Raw genomic sequence first — 15637 nt, 5'->3', positions numbered from 1 at the left:
GATAAAGAAAACATAATATGGCTCAAATTGACTCATTTAAAACTCAAACCTGAACCACTGAGACTAGGGCCAAAGCTTTTGTGCTTCCAACTCATTTTGAAATGAAACCAGGGAGATAAGGAAGTACATTTACAAGCTCTGCTCCCGCTGTGGTGTTTCATAGAGAAAGAACAGGCAATTTTATTGCCATATTTTTTGCCAAGGAAACAACATTATGCCCAAGAGCACCAAGATGGAGAAGAGAAATGGCAATATTTCCGAGAATTTCAAGCTCCGATCACTGATTATTGCAAATGTTCAACCAAGAATAAGAGGGTGTTTGGCCGCCTGCTGTTTTAACTTTCTGACTGCAATTAAAAGCAAGACGTCCGCTGTGTGCTTCAGGAGATTCAACAAATTTACCAAGCCCAGAGAAACAGAGACGGGAAAATAAAAACCTACTCCATGAGTTGTAGTCAATTAAAAAGAATCCATGTTTATTAAGAAGCACCAACAAATAATGAACTGAATAGAGCTACAAATTACAATAACAAAGAAAGTTTATTCTTATAAACAGCAATACAATCCAAATCTACCACGAATTCCCTTGTTTCCTACATACATTGTAAAATAATACAAGTCGGTATAAACATTATATTTCTTTTAAAAAGTACAACAAACAAAATTTAAATTCCTTTTGGCATAATTTTCCTGTTCCACGTATGGTACAGCTGAAAGATGCTTCCAGAAAAAAAGTCACCAAAAATTACTAATTTGCAGGGCAAACCTTCTGGTCAAGTAGAAGCCTCAGTAGTCATAGACAGCGGGGACTCGGATTTTGAGCAGATGACCACAACCCAGAAACATTGACAGATACCCTCCAAGAATAATCAGCCATTATCGTGGCTGATTCTTATTCTTGCGTCTTAACTTATTTGCTCGTGCTGCCAAGCGTGCTGAGAAACCTACTGATGTTGGTGGCCGCAATAACCTTTGTCGCATCATATCACAGTACTCAGGATCATCTTCATGTTTCCCACTCTCTAACCTTTGTATCATCTGGTGGTACATGGGAAAGAACCTTGTTTCAATTGCTGAATATGCATAGAAAGGCAACAGTGCTGCGATTACCACAAATATGATTGTAAACCAGTACGAAGCAGCTGGGGCGAGGGCTTCTGTGAAGAGCTTGTAAGCAGTTTTAGACATTGATGGAGACAGGGACCCAAATGCCAAGAAGAAAATGTACAACATACAAAGACAATATATAATTAGGCCACACTGTATTTTGGTGAAGAAACAAACAGACAGTGCCATCTGCAAGTTCACAGCCCACACAATGCAAGTATACATAGTGCCTCCTAAAACATCCATCCCAACAGTTTTTCCATCACGGTTGAAGGCTTGGTGCTGCAGTGCAGTTGTGCAGAAGAAGAAAACGACTATTGCAGTGTAGAACCCATTACCCAGCCAATGAAGTACTCGGCGCCAGCCAAAGAGGAGATTTTTCACACCTTCTTGGTATAGTAGAGGATACTGAAATATGAAAGAAGTCAAAAAATGACCAAAATTTGACCAAGATGTTTACTTCTACTTTGCTAACCATTTAATGACCATAATTGAGTCTGCAAAGTGAGCGAGATACCTTGAGACAGCTTGCAGCAGATACATCCTGTTCAAAGATACCCAAAGCAGCAACTGGAAGAGCTGTGAAGAAGACATTATAAAATGACAAAAACCAATCGCTGTATACAGGCTGTGCGGAAAATGATGTATATGCCTCATATAGCCAAATGGAGAAACCAAAGGCAATGTTCTTGTAGAAGAAGTAGCATATCTGCATATGGAAAAAAAAATCAGTGATAATCGTGAAAAGGAATAAACTCATGATCGCATGCGACGTGCATCAATAATCATTAAAGTTACTATAAGACTACTACTGAAAATGTTAAGCCATGTCCAATTCCAAATGTACAAATGGCCTTACCATTGATGAGAGCCTCCTGTAACACCAGTGCCCATGTACGAGTAGCAAACGCTCCAAATACCGAAACTGAGCAATTGCGACATCACTTGCCATGGCAGCCTGAGTTGAAAACAGGCATAAAATAGGGTTAAAAGTCAGTAAATTACAAGCAGGTAGAGAAATATTTACAACAATTAAAATGGATGTAAGCTTTTCTGTGGAGAGGACCTGCATGCCTTCAACACCACTGATTCCAACTCCAATATCTGCTTCTTGAAGCATACCCACGTCATTGGCACCATCACCAATTGCTAATGTTGTTTTCTTGGTTCCAATTTTGACTAGTCTCGTAACCTGTATTTTACCATTTAAAACAATTATTCCTTCAAGAAAAATATATAGAAGGTCTTCAATATCTAATAACACATGCGCCTACAGAAGAGAAAAACTACAGAAAGAATGATAACCCACCAGTGCTTTCTGTTTTGGTGATGAACGGCAACAAATCACAGATGCACAACTCATGGCAAGATCTAGAAACAAATGCTTCATATCATCCTCCAATGCATAAGCAAGTGATTTTCCATCAATTATCAATGCAAATATCTCAGCGGTTCCACTTGGTCCAGTAAGCAGAGCCTTTCCATCAGTTATTTGACGAAGAACATTTTCCCTTGATGCCTGGAAAATGAAAATGTATCCCATCAATATCACATAGAGATTCATAATAATTTAAGGTGCATCTTCAACTTCAACATCCCCTCGTTCCCACCAAGATGACACCCAGAGAAAAGGAAAATAAATCCCTATCACAAGTAATCTGAAGTGGATTGAAATCCATGATGAATTAAAGCAGTCTTTACCTTAGCAATGGTATCCTTGTCTCCTGTTTTTTCCAATGATAGGATCTCTGGATTCTCCAAATTGATTATGATCTGCTTCATTCCTTGTCTAAGCAAACAACAGGAGAAGCTGCATATTCAAATTTTGAAGTCAGACACCTCCACGTATGATACAAACTGTAAAGTCCATCTTAAAAGCATCAAAACAAACACCCGTTTCAAAATAACATACCCAATATTGATGGCAGTCTCCATTTTGTCTCCAGTCAAAACCCAGATCTTAATTCCAGCTTGAGCAAGTTTGTCTATGCAGGCAGGAACCTAATGGGTACAATAGAAAAATAAATTCAAAATCTCTAAAGAGGCTTTTATTTCAAGACATTTTAGGTTTTCTTACTCACCCCTTCTTGGAGTTTGTCCTCAACAGCAGTTGCACCAAGAAGAATTAGATTCCTCTCAACCTTCTCTGCCACTTCATCAATCAATGATTCCCGATCTGCATTAACTGAGTTCTTAGCCTCGGTGAATTTCTGGTTAAAATTTCTGTATTCTTCTTCATCAAGTTCACGATAGGCAAGTATGAGGGTCCTCAGGCCAGAATCAGCATAGTCATTCACGTGATTCCTGGTTTCCTCTTCAAACTTCCTACCACTCTTAGCAAGCCTTTCAAACATGACACTGCATAGGATAAAGGTTAATTTAATTAATAAGCAATAGATTAAAAGATAAGGAATTTGCCAGTGAGAAGGGTTTCAAGGTAGTTGATCACAAACCTGTCAGCTCCTTTACTAAGTAATAGTAATTTTCCCTCCTCATTTCTTACTATCACAGACATTCGCTTTCTTGCACTGTTAAACTCCAAAACATTCAAAACTGTATACACCCTTTCAACTTTCCTACCAGTCTCTGGATTGTACTCATGCACTGCAACGCTTGTTTGTGTCCTTTTGTAGAATTCAAAACCAATTTCTCTTGCAGCAATCACAAATGCCGCCTCATCTGGTGATTCAGCTTCATATGAAATCTTCCCTGTTTCTTCATCCACATCAGGTATGGCGGTGTGACAGATTGCCAACAAGCGGAAGAATTTTTCAATGATGTGAGCTTGGGGTTCATGGACCCACTTCCCATCCGTGATCCTTTCATCTTTAAAATTAAAGCCTTTAATGTGTGGTTTTGTACTGGAAGAATCCTTGCTCTGATCCCAACCATTCACACTTTCACCTTCTCTCATAGCCATTCCCCGTTCAGCCTCAGTAACCCCATGGCCATAAGCAGTCCCCGCAACAGAACACTTGATGAACTCCATGGAATTGCATGTCAATGTTCCGGTCTTATCAGAAAGTATTGTGTCCACTTGCCCAAGTTCCTCATTCAAATTTGAGGTGCGAGAATGTGCTGGCCTGTCAGATGGCTCATAGTACAAATTGATATCGTTGTTGATGAAACTGCTCTGAAAAACTTTGACGACTTCTATTGACACGTACAAGGAGATTGGGATGAAGTAATTGTACAACATGAGAGCAGTCAGAAAGTGAAAAATTGATGCCATGACCACTCTTTTAGGGTCAAAGTAAACCGTGGAATCATCTGGTTTGAGATACCACCTTTTCATCCTCTGGCCATCCAAGTCATTGTCAGTTGCGACTCCAAAAACAAGAGATCCAATAAATGCCATCATAAATAGAACAAAGAACAGGAAGTAAACAATTTTATCCATCTGCTTCTCAAATTTGCTTCTCTTTGAAGGGGGGGCTGTAGAATTTTGCATAACCTTAGTGTCATGTCCAGTGAAGATAACTGCCCCATATATATACTCCGTATTTCTGAGTTTTGAGTCTCTGAGGAGAAGCCGTTGAGGAGACAGGGGATACAGGTTCTGTTCAAAGTCCAGAGTTCCAACGAATGAGTACAAATTTGTATTTGGATCCTCACATTTGACAAGAGCCTTGAAATCCCGATAGTAAGAGTCCTCGTGCATGAATGCAGTTGACTCCAATGCCTGTTTCAGTTTCAAATTTGTCTCTCCATCTAGATTCATGGTCTCAACATAGCAGATTCCATCATCATAAGTTGATGAAAGCAAGAGGAGATCTGCTGGGAAGTATTCATCCTTCTTCACCTTCACTATATCTCCCACCCTCAGATTTTTCCATCCAGTGGATTTGAAAGTACCATCACCCTGGTGCAGTCTAGTTTTTCTACCGTTCATCTCAATATCCTGAGAAGGCATTCCGAAAGCAAAAGTATAGATCAGATATGAGAAATTTCAATAGAAGATGGATGGTCAGCATATTTATCATTTTCGATTTAGACATCTCTAATGACATGCATGAGAACATGGAAGCATTTAAAAAGTTGCAGGTAAAACATATACAATATAAACAGGACTGCTATATGGGAACAGGAGTTTCGATGCTAACCAGTGTAGCACAAATTACCCTGTGAGAGAGCAGAAGGCTCATCCTGTATGTGATGTTTCACTACTTTTACAAGTTACACAAAGTCTGGGAAAAGATGACATGAATCTTTAAAAATGAGCTAAAGTTCCGGTCTATCTTTCCCCGGACATATTGAAGATATAATTTAGCAACTATCTCCAATTCTTAATTTTTTGAAAAAGAAAGGTCTTTTTTTCTCTCTCTAAAGACTCTGTCAGTGACATGTCAAAACTGTCATTTAGTTTATCACTGTCATCTAAAGCCTTATTAAACTTCTAGGCAAAAGATTTCCCAGATATGTCAAGCAAAAAAAATGAAAAATTCCAAATGAAGTATCAGAATTATCCCAAAATTTCATCATCAAATCATACAAATACCATTCAACCAGTACAGTAATTTGAAACAAATGAAAATTTCCAGTAGTAGTATCAAAATTATCCCAAGATTTCATCATCAAATCATACAAATACCATTCAATCAGTAAAGTAATCTGAAACTTCTCTCTGTGAGAACTAGTCAAGAAGACATTACTGAAACACGTCAAACCATAATCAATAAACATATCAAACTTAGAAAACAGATGAAATATAAAAACCATACCTGCTGGGCTCTCTTCCAATCTTCAATACCTTCTTTAACCATGGTAGCTCCAACAACAACAATAAGGGGGAAGATAGCACTGACAGCTGTGAAAGGTGCAAGAGGAGTGAAGGCCAGGATACCCACAACCAAGAAATAGAAGTTAGCCACTCTCCTGAACTGCTCAAACAATGATTTGGGCAAGAAAGTAGCAACATTATACTTGGTAGTACTAACATAGTTGCTACTATATTTCCTAATCTTTGCCTCAAAACAGTCTGGTTCATTGCAGTGAACTACCCTTGAAAATCCAGGTGACCCCATCTGGGACTGATCACCCTTTAAAGATGTCTTTCCACATGCAAACGAGTACAGTTTGCTCAAACTCAACCTCTTCCTTTTCCCACCACCAGCCATTTCTCTCCTCCTCTAACAAAGAACAGAACTTTTTGGTTCTATAGTTAGGAGTGCTAAAAATGCCGCTCCTTTGAATGAAAACTGGAATACCCAGAAGCAGAAATCACACCAAAATCAAAATCCCATTTGGAATTCAAGCCTGAAAGCTCAAAAATTCAATAACCCAATAACACAAAGATGAATATTGAATAAGAAAAGAAAGAAAAGGCAAGGAACTTTTAAGAGATTGACGCGGCTAAAAACAGAGGATTGGAAAAAGGTAGAGACACCTTTAAAAGCTATGATCATATGGATTCTTGGATGTGATCTCCACCCTTGAAGAGGAACACAAAGGTAAGACAGTACAAGAGTAGTTTGTTTTGAAGGACACAGAGGTATATCAGATTGAGTGCGTCCTAAAACAAACCACTCTCTTTAATATAGATGGAGAAAAAATTGTCGAGGTGGATGGTGGTGGTCTTACATTGATTTAGTATTTATTAAAAAAAAATTATTGCATTGGATTGTTTTCTTCTTTTTTCTTGGAAAGGGAAAGCAGCGAGAAGCACGAGATGAGAGATGGCGCATCCTGTACGCTCTGAACGTAGACTTTGATTTAATTAGATGCCCCCTTTTATTTTTCTTTTTTTCTTTTTTTGACTTTTCGTTTTTTTGCTGTTATCTTTATTTTTTATTTACAAATATATTAAAATCATAAAAAATATCAATTTGACATAAAAAAAATTAAAAAAAACATAATAATAAAAACCTAATTTTCAGACACACTTTAAATGAAAGTAAATGAACAACAATCAAAGCAACCGGGTAACAAAACAATTAATGTTATAAAAAGAAAAAGAAAAATAGTTTGAGAATACTTCAAAAGTATAAATAGTTTACTTAAAAACTTGTTAGAAAGATTTAGCATCCACACATGATAGTTGATCTTAAAGATAATCTTTTTAGAAAGATTTAGCATCCACACATCTAAAGGTTCATGCTGGGATGGTAATTGGAATCCAATCATAAAAAAGAAAAAGAAAAAGAAAAATCAGTTTAAGATTGCAAGTCCGAGAATACCCTTGTTTAACTTTTAAAATAATAATAATAATCCTTTTATAATGTAAGAAACGCGCATTTGACCTCCTTCTAGATGGATGAACTTAGTCAAAATGGAAATTTAGTGCCGGAGAGTGACAAACCGTTAAAGAATATAATAAACGAGAGGACTAGTGGCTCTGAGATTTGAAGACTTGTGGCATTGTTTTTTATTTTTATATTTTTTTTTTGTCTTTTGTCGTAGAAGACCATGGATTTTAAATTTCGTGGTAAATCTTTACGGTGACCTGAGAAATTCTAGAAGGGAGGTTTTACATGGTGGGGCTGTGAGTCTAATTGGTTATTTTTTGAAGTATTTTTTTATTTAAAAATATAATAAAATAATATTTTTTATTTTTTAAAAAATTATTTTTAATATTAATACATCAAAATAATTTAAAAATATATAAAAAATATAAATTTAATATAAATAAAATATATATAATTTATTTAAAAATATATTTAAAACACAAAAGCAAATAATTAGTTAGAATTAGATTAATAATTGCATCTTGAACTGGGAAGATGGTGGCGAGCGAGTGCTGAGAATAGCGATTTCCGCGAAACACGTTTTTACTGATTTGGCATTTTTGCCCCTTTCCCCTCTCTCCTCCCTTTACAAATTTCAATTCAATACCCAATGTTTCATGTGTAAGTTGACGTGACTCACAAAAAAAAAAAAAAAAGATTTTACATTATTCAATTCAGTACTCAATAATTTTATTTTATGGGAGCTGGCATAATAATTCTCTAACCACTAAATTAGAAAAAAAATCACGAGACAAGATTGTTAGATTTGTTTTTGGATAAACGGTCGTTAGAGCGCTGTTTTATATAGTAATATTAAATTAATTTTTGAGGTAATGGGATTAAAACAGGGAAGGAAGAAAGAAAATCGGAAATGAGATCTTCAAATGAATTTTGGTTATCTGTCGAATATGAGAGGAAATCGAAAACATATCATATCAGAAAAACAAAAATAATCAAATAGGGACGGTTTTTTAAACAGGTTAAGGTGTTATTTAGCATTCCAGTCCAGCTTTAATTTTAAAATATTTTAATTTTTTAGTTTTAAATTGTTATTTTTAATATTTTTTAATCATTTTAATGTATTAATATAAAAAATAAAAATATTTATTACACTCTCCAACGTACCTTCATAATTAATTGTTTACTTGTTTGATGTTTATTGTGTTGTTTGTGGCCATGTTCTTTGTTGGATTACCGTTGGCATCGTCATGGTGGCGACAAAAGCAGGCGTGAAAAAAAGATTCGAAAAAAATTTCGAATCAGTTGCCATGGATTTTTTTACTAAGGAATTGTTGCCATTAATTTTATTTTTTTTCTATATGATTTGGTTTATTTTCCTATTACCGTTCTGAATTCTTGCCAATATTTTATTTATCTTTGTTACCTGTAAATTTTTTAAAAAAAAATGCTAGTGGGGATTCTATAGTTGAAAACAGATCATGAGGTGACGACCAACTATGACGATTAAAGTTTCTTGTGATGATCATGTATCACCAGAATTTCCGGATGAAAATCTATTCTCATTGAAAATGAAAAGGAACAATTCATTCGTTTAAGAAACCCGTAGTGAAAAAAGTGAACACTAACCCGTCATTTCATTCGAGCATTTTATAGATTCTCAAGCTCAGATAAGATTTTATTTATTTTTAAGTTTAATATTTTTTAGTTAGTTATACGATAAGTCCAAGTATATCTAAATCCGGTATTTTATTACACCTAATATATTTAGACTCATTTACACACTTGGCACAAGTCTATGATGGACTGATATCTTGCCAAATTTAATATTTTTAAATTTAATTATGTATTGGATCCAATACATATAAAGTTAATAAAATATTACACTCAACATCCTTCGACTCAGCTATGTGCTAAATTTAAATGCATGTGAGCCTAATAAGATGTTAAATAATTGATTTATATTTATAATATATTTTTTTTTCATAAAATAATTGATTTTTAAATTTATATTAATTTATTTTTTAAAATTATTTTCAATTCATGTTTAATAAAAAAACAATTAAAAAATATTTTTAAATTAGTACTGACGGAGTTATTAACAGACCGAGCCTGTTGATATATTCAAGAGAGTTAGAAAAAAATTATTGTAAATGCCACTACAACTCACAAGCAATTATCATATTGGCAACATGATGAACAATATCGAGAGAATTGCTAACAGATTGAAATGAATAATTTTTTTTATATGTAAAATTCGTTTATAAAGCTATCGGTTAATTTATTAATGATAATTTACCGACAAATCAGAATTTACAAATAAATGTTTTTTTAACAAACAGTTTAAACCATGATTTTTTTGGTAAAAAAGAAATTTGATGAGTAAAATTATTAAATTTGGTTATGAGATATTCAAATAAAAAATATTTATTATTTATCCGGCGAGATGATCGCTAATGCAACGTGAATCTAGAAGCCTTTTTATCTTCTTGCATTATCCACACACTTTTCCTCGTTTTTTCCCCGTGTCTTCGTGATGTCGTCATTTTGCATAATCATGTCAGGCCACGGATAAAGTAGTCTGTCAATCGCTCATGGAATATTGTACTGCATAAAGAGTGTTTTTTTTTTCAGGCTAAATCCAAGTAAATTCAACACGGATTCACGGGCAGGTTCTTTGATCGCTTTGAATTTACATCACTTGAATTAAAACCTCTCTGTGTTTCATATAATTAATTTATCTGGGGTGGAGTCTATTGTACATGTAGACGCACCAAATCACGCGATTATTGACTCACACGGACAAGTTTGTATACATCTTGCTGATATAGAGCGTGTTTGGCAGTAGGTAGCGGTTGCTTTTTAAATAGTTTTTTTGTGCCAAAAATACATGTCAATAATATTTTTTTTATTTTTTAAAAAATTATTTTTGATATCAGCATATCAAAACGATCAAAAAAATACAAACCGCATTCAATTTTAACAAAAAAATAAAATAAAATTTAACCAAACACAGATTGAAACGCACAGCCAAACGCTACCATAGTTGTTGAGCGTCTAAATTGACCATGCCGATTATTAATTAATTGGATGAAAGTTGATGTTCGTTCTTCGTTGAGCCCAACCATAACCCTTGACCTCCAATCGAATCTGGACTTGTTAAATACTATAGAATGCTCTGTACGGCACGCAAGAGTCTACATACATATCCCGCTCAACGGTGTCTTCTGGGCATGATTTTCTACAGCCGTCTCTTTTGGCAACCTGTCAGGATTATCTAGAGAGAAAATGATAAGTTGTGCAATTTATTAGTTTATAACTCAAATGTCTATCAACTGTGCCGAGGGGCCTCCATCTATCCATCGCTTTTATGGAAGTACAAGCATCATCTGACTTTCGAGCAAGCAAATATCTTAAAATTACGTGACCCTTGCCTTGGGTTTCGAACCATATAATAGCCTTCCTTGTTTGAAAACTTATAATTTAATCCGTCAGCTATTGTAGACCGTTTATCTTACTGGAGTAAACCTGAAGATTACGAGATGGTGTGGAAACGCTGTTCAGTTTGTGTTTTTTATACCACAATCCGTCAGCTATTGTAGACCGTTTATCTTTACTGGAGTAAACCTAATATTTGTTTTTTATATTTTAAAAATATTTAAAATATATATATATTTTTATTTTTTATTTACTTCAAATTAATATATTTTTAATGTTTTCAAATTATTTTAATGTGTTAATATCAAAAATAATTTTTTAAAAAATAAAAAAATATTATTACATAATTTTTCACACGAAAAGTGAAAAGCAACCACGATAACCACCAAAAAAAAAAAGTTCACACATAGCCAATATGGCTCATGGCACAGTAGATGAGGCCTTGAAGTCGACATGCTGCTCATTTCAAATAGAAGGAATGCAAGAATAGTTGTTGTTTTCGACCAGATACATTCGACCTGGTGTGGAATTGTTAGATTTTGATGCTGGTGATGCTTTGCTTTACTTTACTTTACTAATCAGATATTAGTAAAGAGATTAAAAAAATACTTCGGAATGTAACTAGTGTTAAAAGAACTAATTTAATCCTAATACCTTAAATTATTAAATAAAATTTCAGGATATGATTTATATTATTTTCTAATATACCCTCTTAAGTGAAAGCTCTTGGTCATCAAGGCTCTGATATTATGTCAAAAAACCATCTCAACACAATAACTTAAGTTTAAGTAAGATCCCAAGATATGATTTATATTTATTTTCTAACACACCCATTCAAATAAAAATCTTTGTGCGAGTCCATATTATCTTTTACTTAATTTTTATCAAATAAATAAAAAAATGGTGAAATTCAAACTCATAACCACTTAGTTATCAAGGTTCTGATATTATATAAAAAAACTATCTAAATAAAAAAATTTAAAATTATTAGATAAGAATCTAAAGATATAATTTATATTATTCTCTAATAATAATTATTACATTTCCAACATACCCTAACGGGTAGAGAATTAATCACTAACATGACTGGGTTTAGGGAAAGATGTATCGATGTGTTTTACCATGATGCATGGAACTAAATTATAGGTTTGCAAACATTAAGGCAGGGTTGTTTTGACGTCTAGAAGCCAAGTATAAATTACCCGACACATTTCCATCTGCGCAGTGGTAAGAGTTCGGAGTGGCAGGGTTTTTGTTTATTGGGGATGCATCTTCAGAAACATTTTGTTTTCTTCAACTGGGTTTTTTTTTTTTATTATTATATTTTTTAGACAAACGCAATTTTTCAAAACAGCTTAATCATGTTCACTGGGAAAGGAAAGTAGAAAGCTCAATGGTGAGATTAAGATATAAAAGAAAGCGATTCTAAACGACAACTGGGTTCCGTAAATAGAATTGTCAAGTTTGTTTTAGTTTGAATTTGAATCGAAAATAGAATTAAAATAAATTTATAATAGATAGATTAAAGGTCGGTCATAGCCGTACTAACCAGGGCGTTGTGCAGGCGGTATCCCAGGCTTATATAATCTGGTGAGTGGTCATTCACCGGTTCTTCTGCCGTCCCTGTTAGCTTTTGACCGAGGAGGAGTCACTCCAAAGTTTAGTGCCCGTATTTTTTCAGTGAATAATTTCAAATTTGAACGATTAATTAGACATTGGTTTTACCTCCAGAATATTTGCACCGAGGGACTTTCATGTATATTGAGAATATCGATCAGCCACATGTTGTAAATATATTTGTTATTTTTTAATTGAATACATAATATTTTTTTATTTTTTTAATATTAACACATCAAAATTATTTATGAATATTTAAAAAATATCAACATTATTTTTTTAAAAAAAATTATAACACAAAAATAAATACGCATTTAATATAAAATCAAATATTCTCTCGTCTTTCTCAACTTTTTTGCCAATAGCTACCTTTTTATGGTGCCAACTTTGTTTATCTCGCGATAATTTATACTTTTAATTTTTTTAATATTTTTATATTATTTTAATATAATAATAATAAAAAAATTATTTTAATATATTTTATGCACAAATACATTGAACAACAACTGTTATCATAATAATTATAAGCACCATTTATATATATAAAAAAATATGGGTAATATTTTTATATTATTTTAATATAATAATAATAAAAAATTATTTTAATATATTTTATGCAAAAATACATTGAACAACAACTGTTATCATAATAATTATAAGCACCATTTATATATATAAAAAAATGTGGGTAATTGGTAACACTTGGAGATAAAATTCCAATCACAAATCCAGATTGCTGAGGAAAAACTGATCCTGCTTTCACTACGATCAAGTTAATTTCAAAAATACGAAATATTAAAACTCTGTTGATGCGTTTATATTACAGCAGTTAAATACTCTGCTTTTATATATACATATTACACACATGTGTGAGTGTCCTAATAAAAAAAAAAAGAAATTCGGCCGCCATCCTGAAACACATGCATCAAACAATTCGGTGGATTATTAAAAATTTCAGGTCTCAGAGTAAGGGATGCTCGTAGACATGTGCATACCCCTCCTTGTTCATATAAAAAAAGATTTCTGTAAATCATTAGTAGATCTTCATTATTATATATAGATCAATGCTGACCAAGGAACAAGGGAGACGTCAAAGAGGACTGAAGGGTTTTTTGAGGACTATATATATATATTCAATTAATATTCATACGGACATGTCAACGCCCGAGATTTCAAGGCATCATAGCCATGATCCTTCAATTAATTTATTTTATCATTCATATATATATATATATTAGTAGCTAGCATTTGCTGTTGTTGCTTGAAATATTATTGTCTTTGAAGCAAGTAAAAACCAATCTCTGCACTAAAAAACTTTTGACGGTTTTCTGACATATTTTGAGCCAAAATAAATAAATAAATTAATTAATTTGAACCTCATTAACGAAGTGTATTAAGAAATTACATATATTACAGAGAGTGTTATGGTGCTGAGAGTGAGATGATCAATGGTCCAGTAATAGACGTGATGGTGCATGGTAGGGCTTCACGAGGAGTAGCAAATTAATTGATCTTCTTTTGACCACGATGCATGCCATGGAACGGCGCTTCTCCGAATTAATGTGGCTTCCTTCTCTACACGGCTGACTCAGAAAATAACAAATGCATTTGTACTTTATTTTCTCTTTTTTTCAAACATAGATTGTGGGCTGGAAAAAAATAAAAATAACAAGTCGCTACTTTGGCATGCTTTAGGCGACAACACGTTTTAAGATTTCAATAATATGTCAGCTTAGGTTTCATATTATGAAAAGAGATTTTTTATTTTGAGTGCTTAATAAAACATGAAGTTACCTTTTCCCTAAATAATTTGTAACATAAACTAAAGATATATTTTGTAAAAAATGACTTAAAACAACTATTTGGATGGAAAAAAGATGGTATAAATTAATCTCAACTTTAAATAAAATATTGATTGAGTTTTATAATTAATAATGTTTTAAAATCCAAGATATGTAAATAAAAAGTTGTTTAGTATTTTGGATAGTGGTTAATCAATATCCTTGAGTGCTTAAATTTTTTCTTCTTAATCTAAAGAACTTCAGACTTATGATAAGAACATGCAACGACATTTCAGAGGATTTAAAAACCCTTTGATAATAAAGTTAATATTTACGAGAAATATATTAAATAACCCAAGACAGTAAATAACTTGAAATAACCTTAGATTCAAGGAACAAATATATATTCTGGAGTTTTAAGCTGATTAATACTCTAAAAAAAATTATAAACTTGTTACCTATATGGGCTAAGGAGTAATTATACCCCACAAACCTTGTCTTTTTCAGAGAATAAAAGTACTAAAAAAATCTCTGCTTTTCAAATACATTATTGGAAGACAAATATCCCTATATGTTATTGATAGGATAAATAAGTACATGGTAAATCTCTTATAAGACCTTATATACACTCATGAGTATAGGTATGACGATTTATCATGTCTTTAATATTTTTATTGTAGAGGATTGTTCACAATCACATTTTACTTTAGAACTTGTTAATGTTTAAATTTTTTGGATCTGTCATGCTGGTAAAATCTACATTACCTTGAGTTCAGTTGACTATCAAGCTTAAATATTTTAGATTTAACATGCTTAGAAAACCTATTTTATTCAAGATAACTTTTATTTATAAAAATCCCAACCAAAAAGTTAATTCATCAATAATTATTTTTTAAACAAGTGAAAATAATTCACACATAACATAATTATTGAATATTCTTTAAATAAAAAACTTAAATTTAAATCAAATTTTTAAAAAAATATGATAAACATAATCAAATCATTGTAACAAAGAATTGCAACTAGGTGATCATGCTACAAAGTCATAGACACAGTGAGTCTTGTTTGGCAGCGAATGTTGAGCAGCAAATCATGCTTGTTGTGCCCCGCAAACAAATGAATAATAATTAATGAATTGCGTCAATTTGAATGCTCTGAGTTGGAATTTACTTCGAAGGTTCTTATTAGCCATAGCCACCATGCATTATTATTTTTTTAAAAAAATCTGTACGGATACCATAAGTGATTTGAAATCACCAAACGGAATTTCTGACTTAGTATTAGTCATTAATTAATGAATAAATAAATATTTTTTTGGTTAATTTGTATCTAGAGTTCCGTTAGTATATTTACTCACACTATAAATTGGGCTGGAGTATTGGACTTTGAAAGCCCAATTTCATAGATCAGATCTCAATTAACTTATATACGAAGCCCACTCATGTTTGCTTAAGTTCACCCGCCTGGAAAGCCAGCAGCCCACAGCCCAGTTTGTGTCAATCTCTAAAGGCG

At 32.9% G+C, this 15637-nt stretch overlaps 1 protein-coding gene across 1 annotated transcript; it reads right to left on the bottom strand.

The window, feature by feature from the left end:
* Positions 1 to 521: 521 nt before the first annotated feature.
* Positions 522 to 6735, bottom strand: LOC118040009 (putative phospholipid-transporting ATPase 9). The gene is made up of 10 exons (XM_035046877.2): positions 5829 to 6735; positions 3561 to 5008; positions 3189 to 3465; positions 3020 to 3108; positions 2809 to 2917; positions 2417 to 2626; positions 2174 to 2299; positions 1967 to 2065; positions 1625 to 1816; positions 522 to 1515 (listed from the first exon to the last, which is right to left on the bottom strand). The coding sequence occupies exons 1-10, from the start codon at positions 6222 to 6224 to the stop codon at positions 877 to 879; spliced, it is 3585 nt and encodes a 1194-aa protein (XP_034902768.1). The 5' UTR covers positions 6225 to 6735; the 3' UTR covers positions 522 to 876.
* Positions 6736 to 15637: the final 8902 nt, after the last annotated feature.

The sequence above is a fragment of the Populus alba genome, chromosome 8 (assembly GCF_005239225.2).
Source record: "Populus alba chromosome 8, ASM523922v2, whole genome shotgun sequence".
Taxonomy (NCBI): domain Eukaryota; kingdom Viridiplantae; phylum Streptophyta; class Magnoliopsida; order Malpighiales; family Salicaceae; genus Populus; species Populus alba.
Note: the sequence above shows the minus strand (reverse complement) of the source record. Positions and strands in the feature narration are given on the sequence as shown.

Coding starts and splice junctions, on each gene's coding strand:
- LOC118040009 (XM_035046877.2), bottom strand. CDS start 6,224: ATGGCTGGTGGTGGGAAAAGGAAGAGGTTGAGTTTGAGCAAACTGTAC. Junction 5,009..5,828: donor ATTGGAAGAGAGCCCAGCAG/GTATGGTTTTTA, acceptor ATGCCTTCTCAG/GATATTGAGATGAACGGTAG. Junction 2,627..2,808: donor ACAAGGATACCATTGCTAAG/GTAAAGACTGCT, acceptor TTCATTTTCCAG/GCATCAAGGGAAAATGTTCT.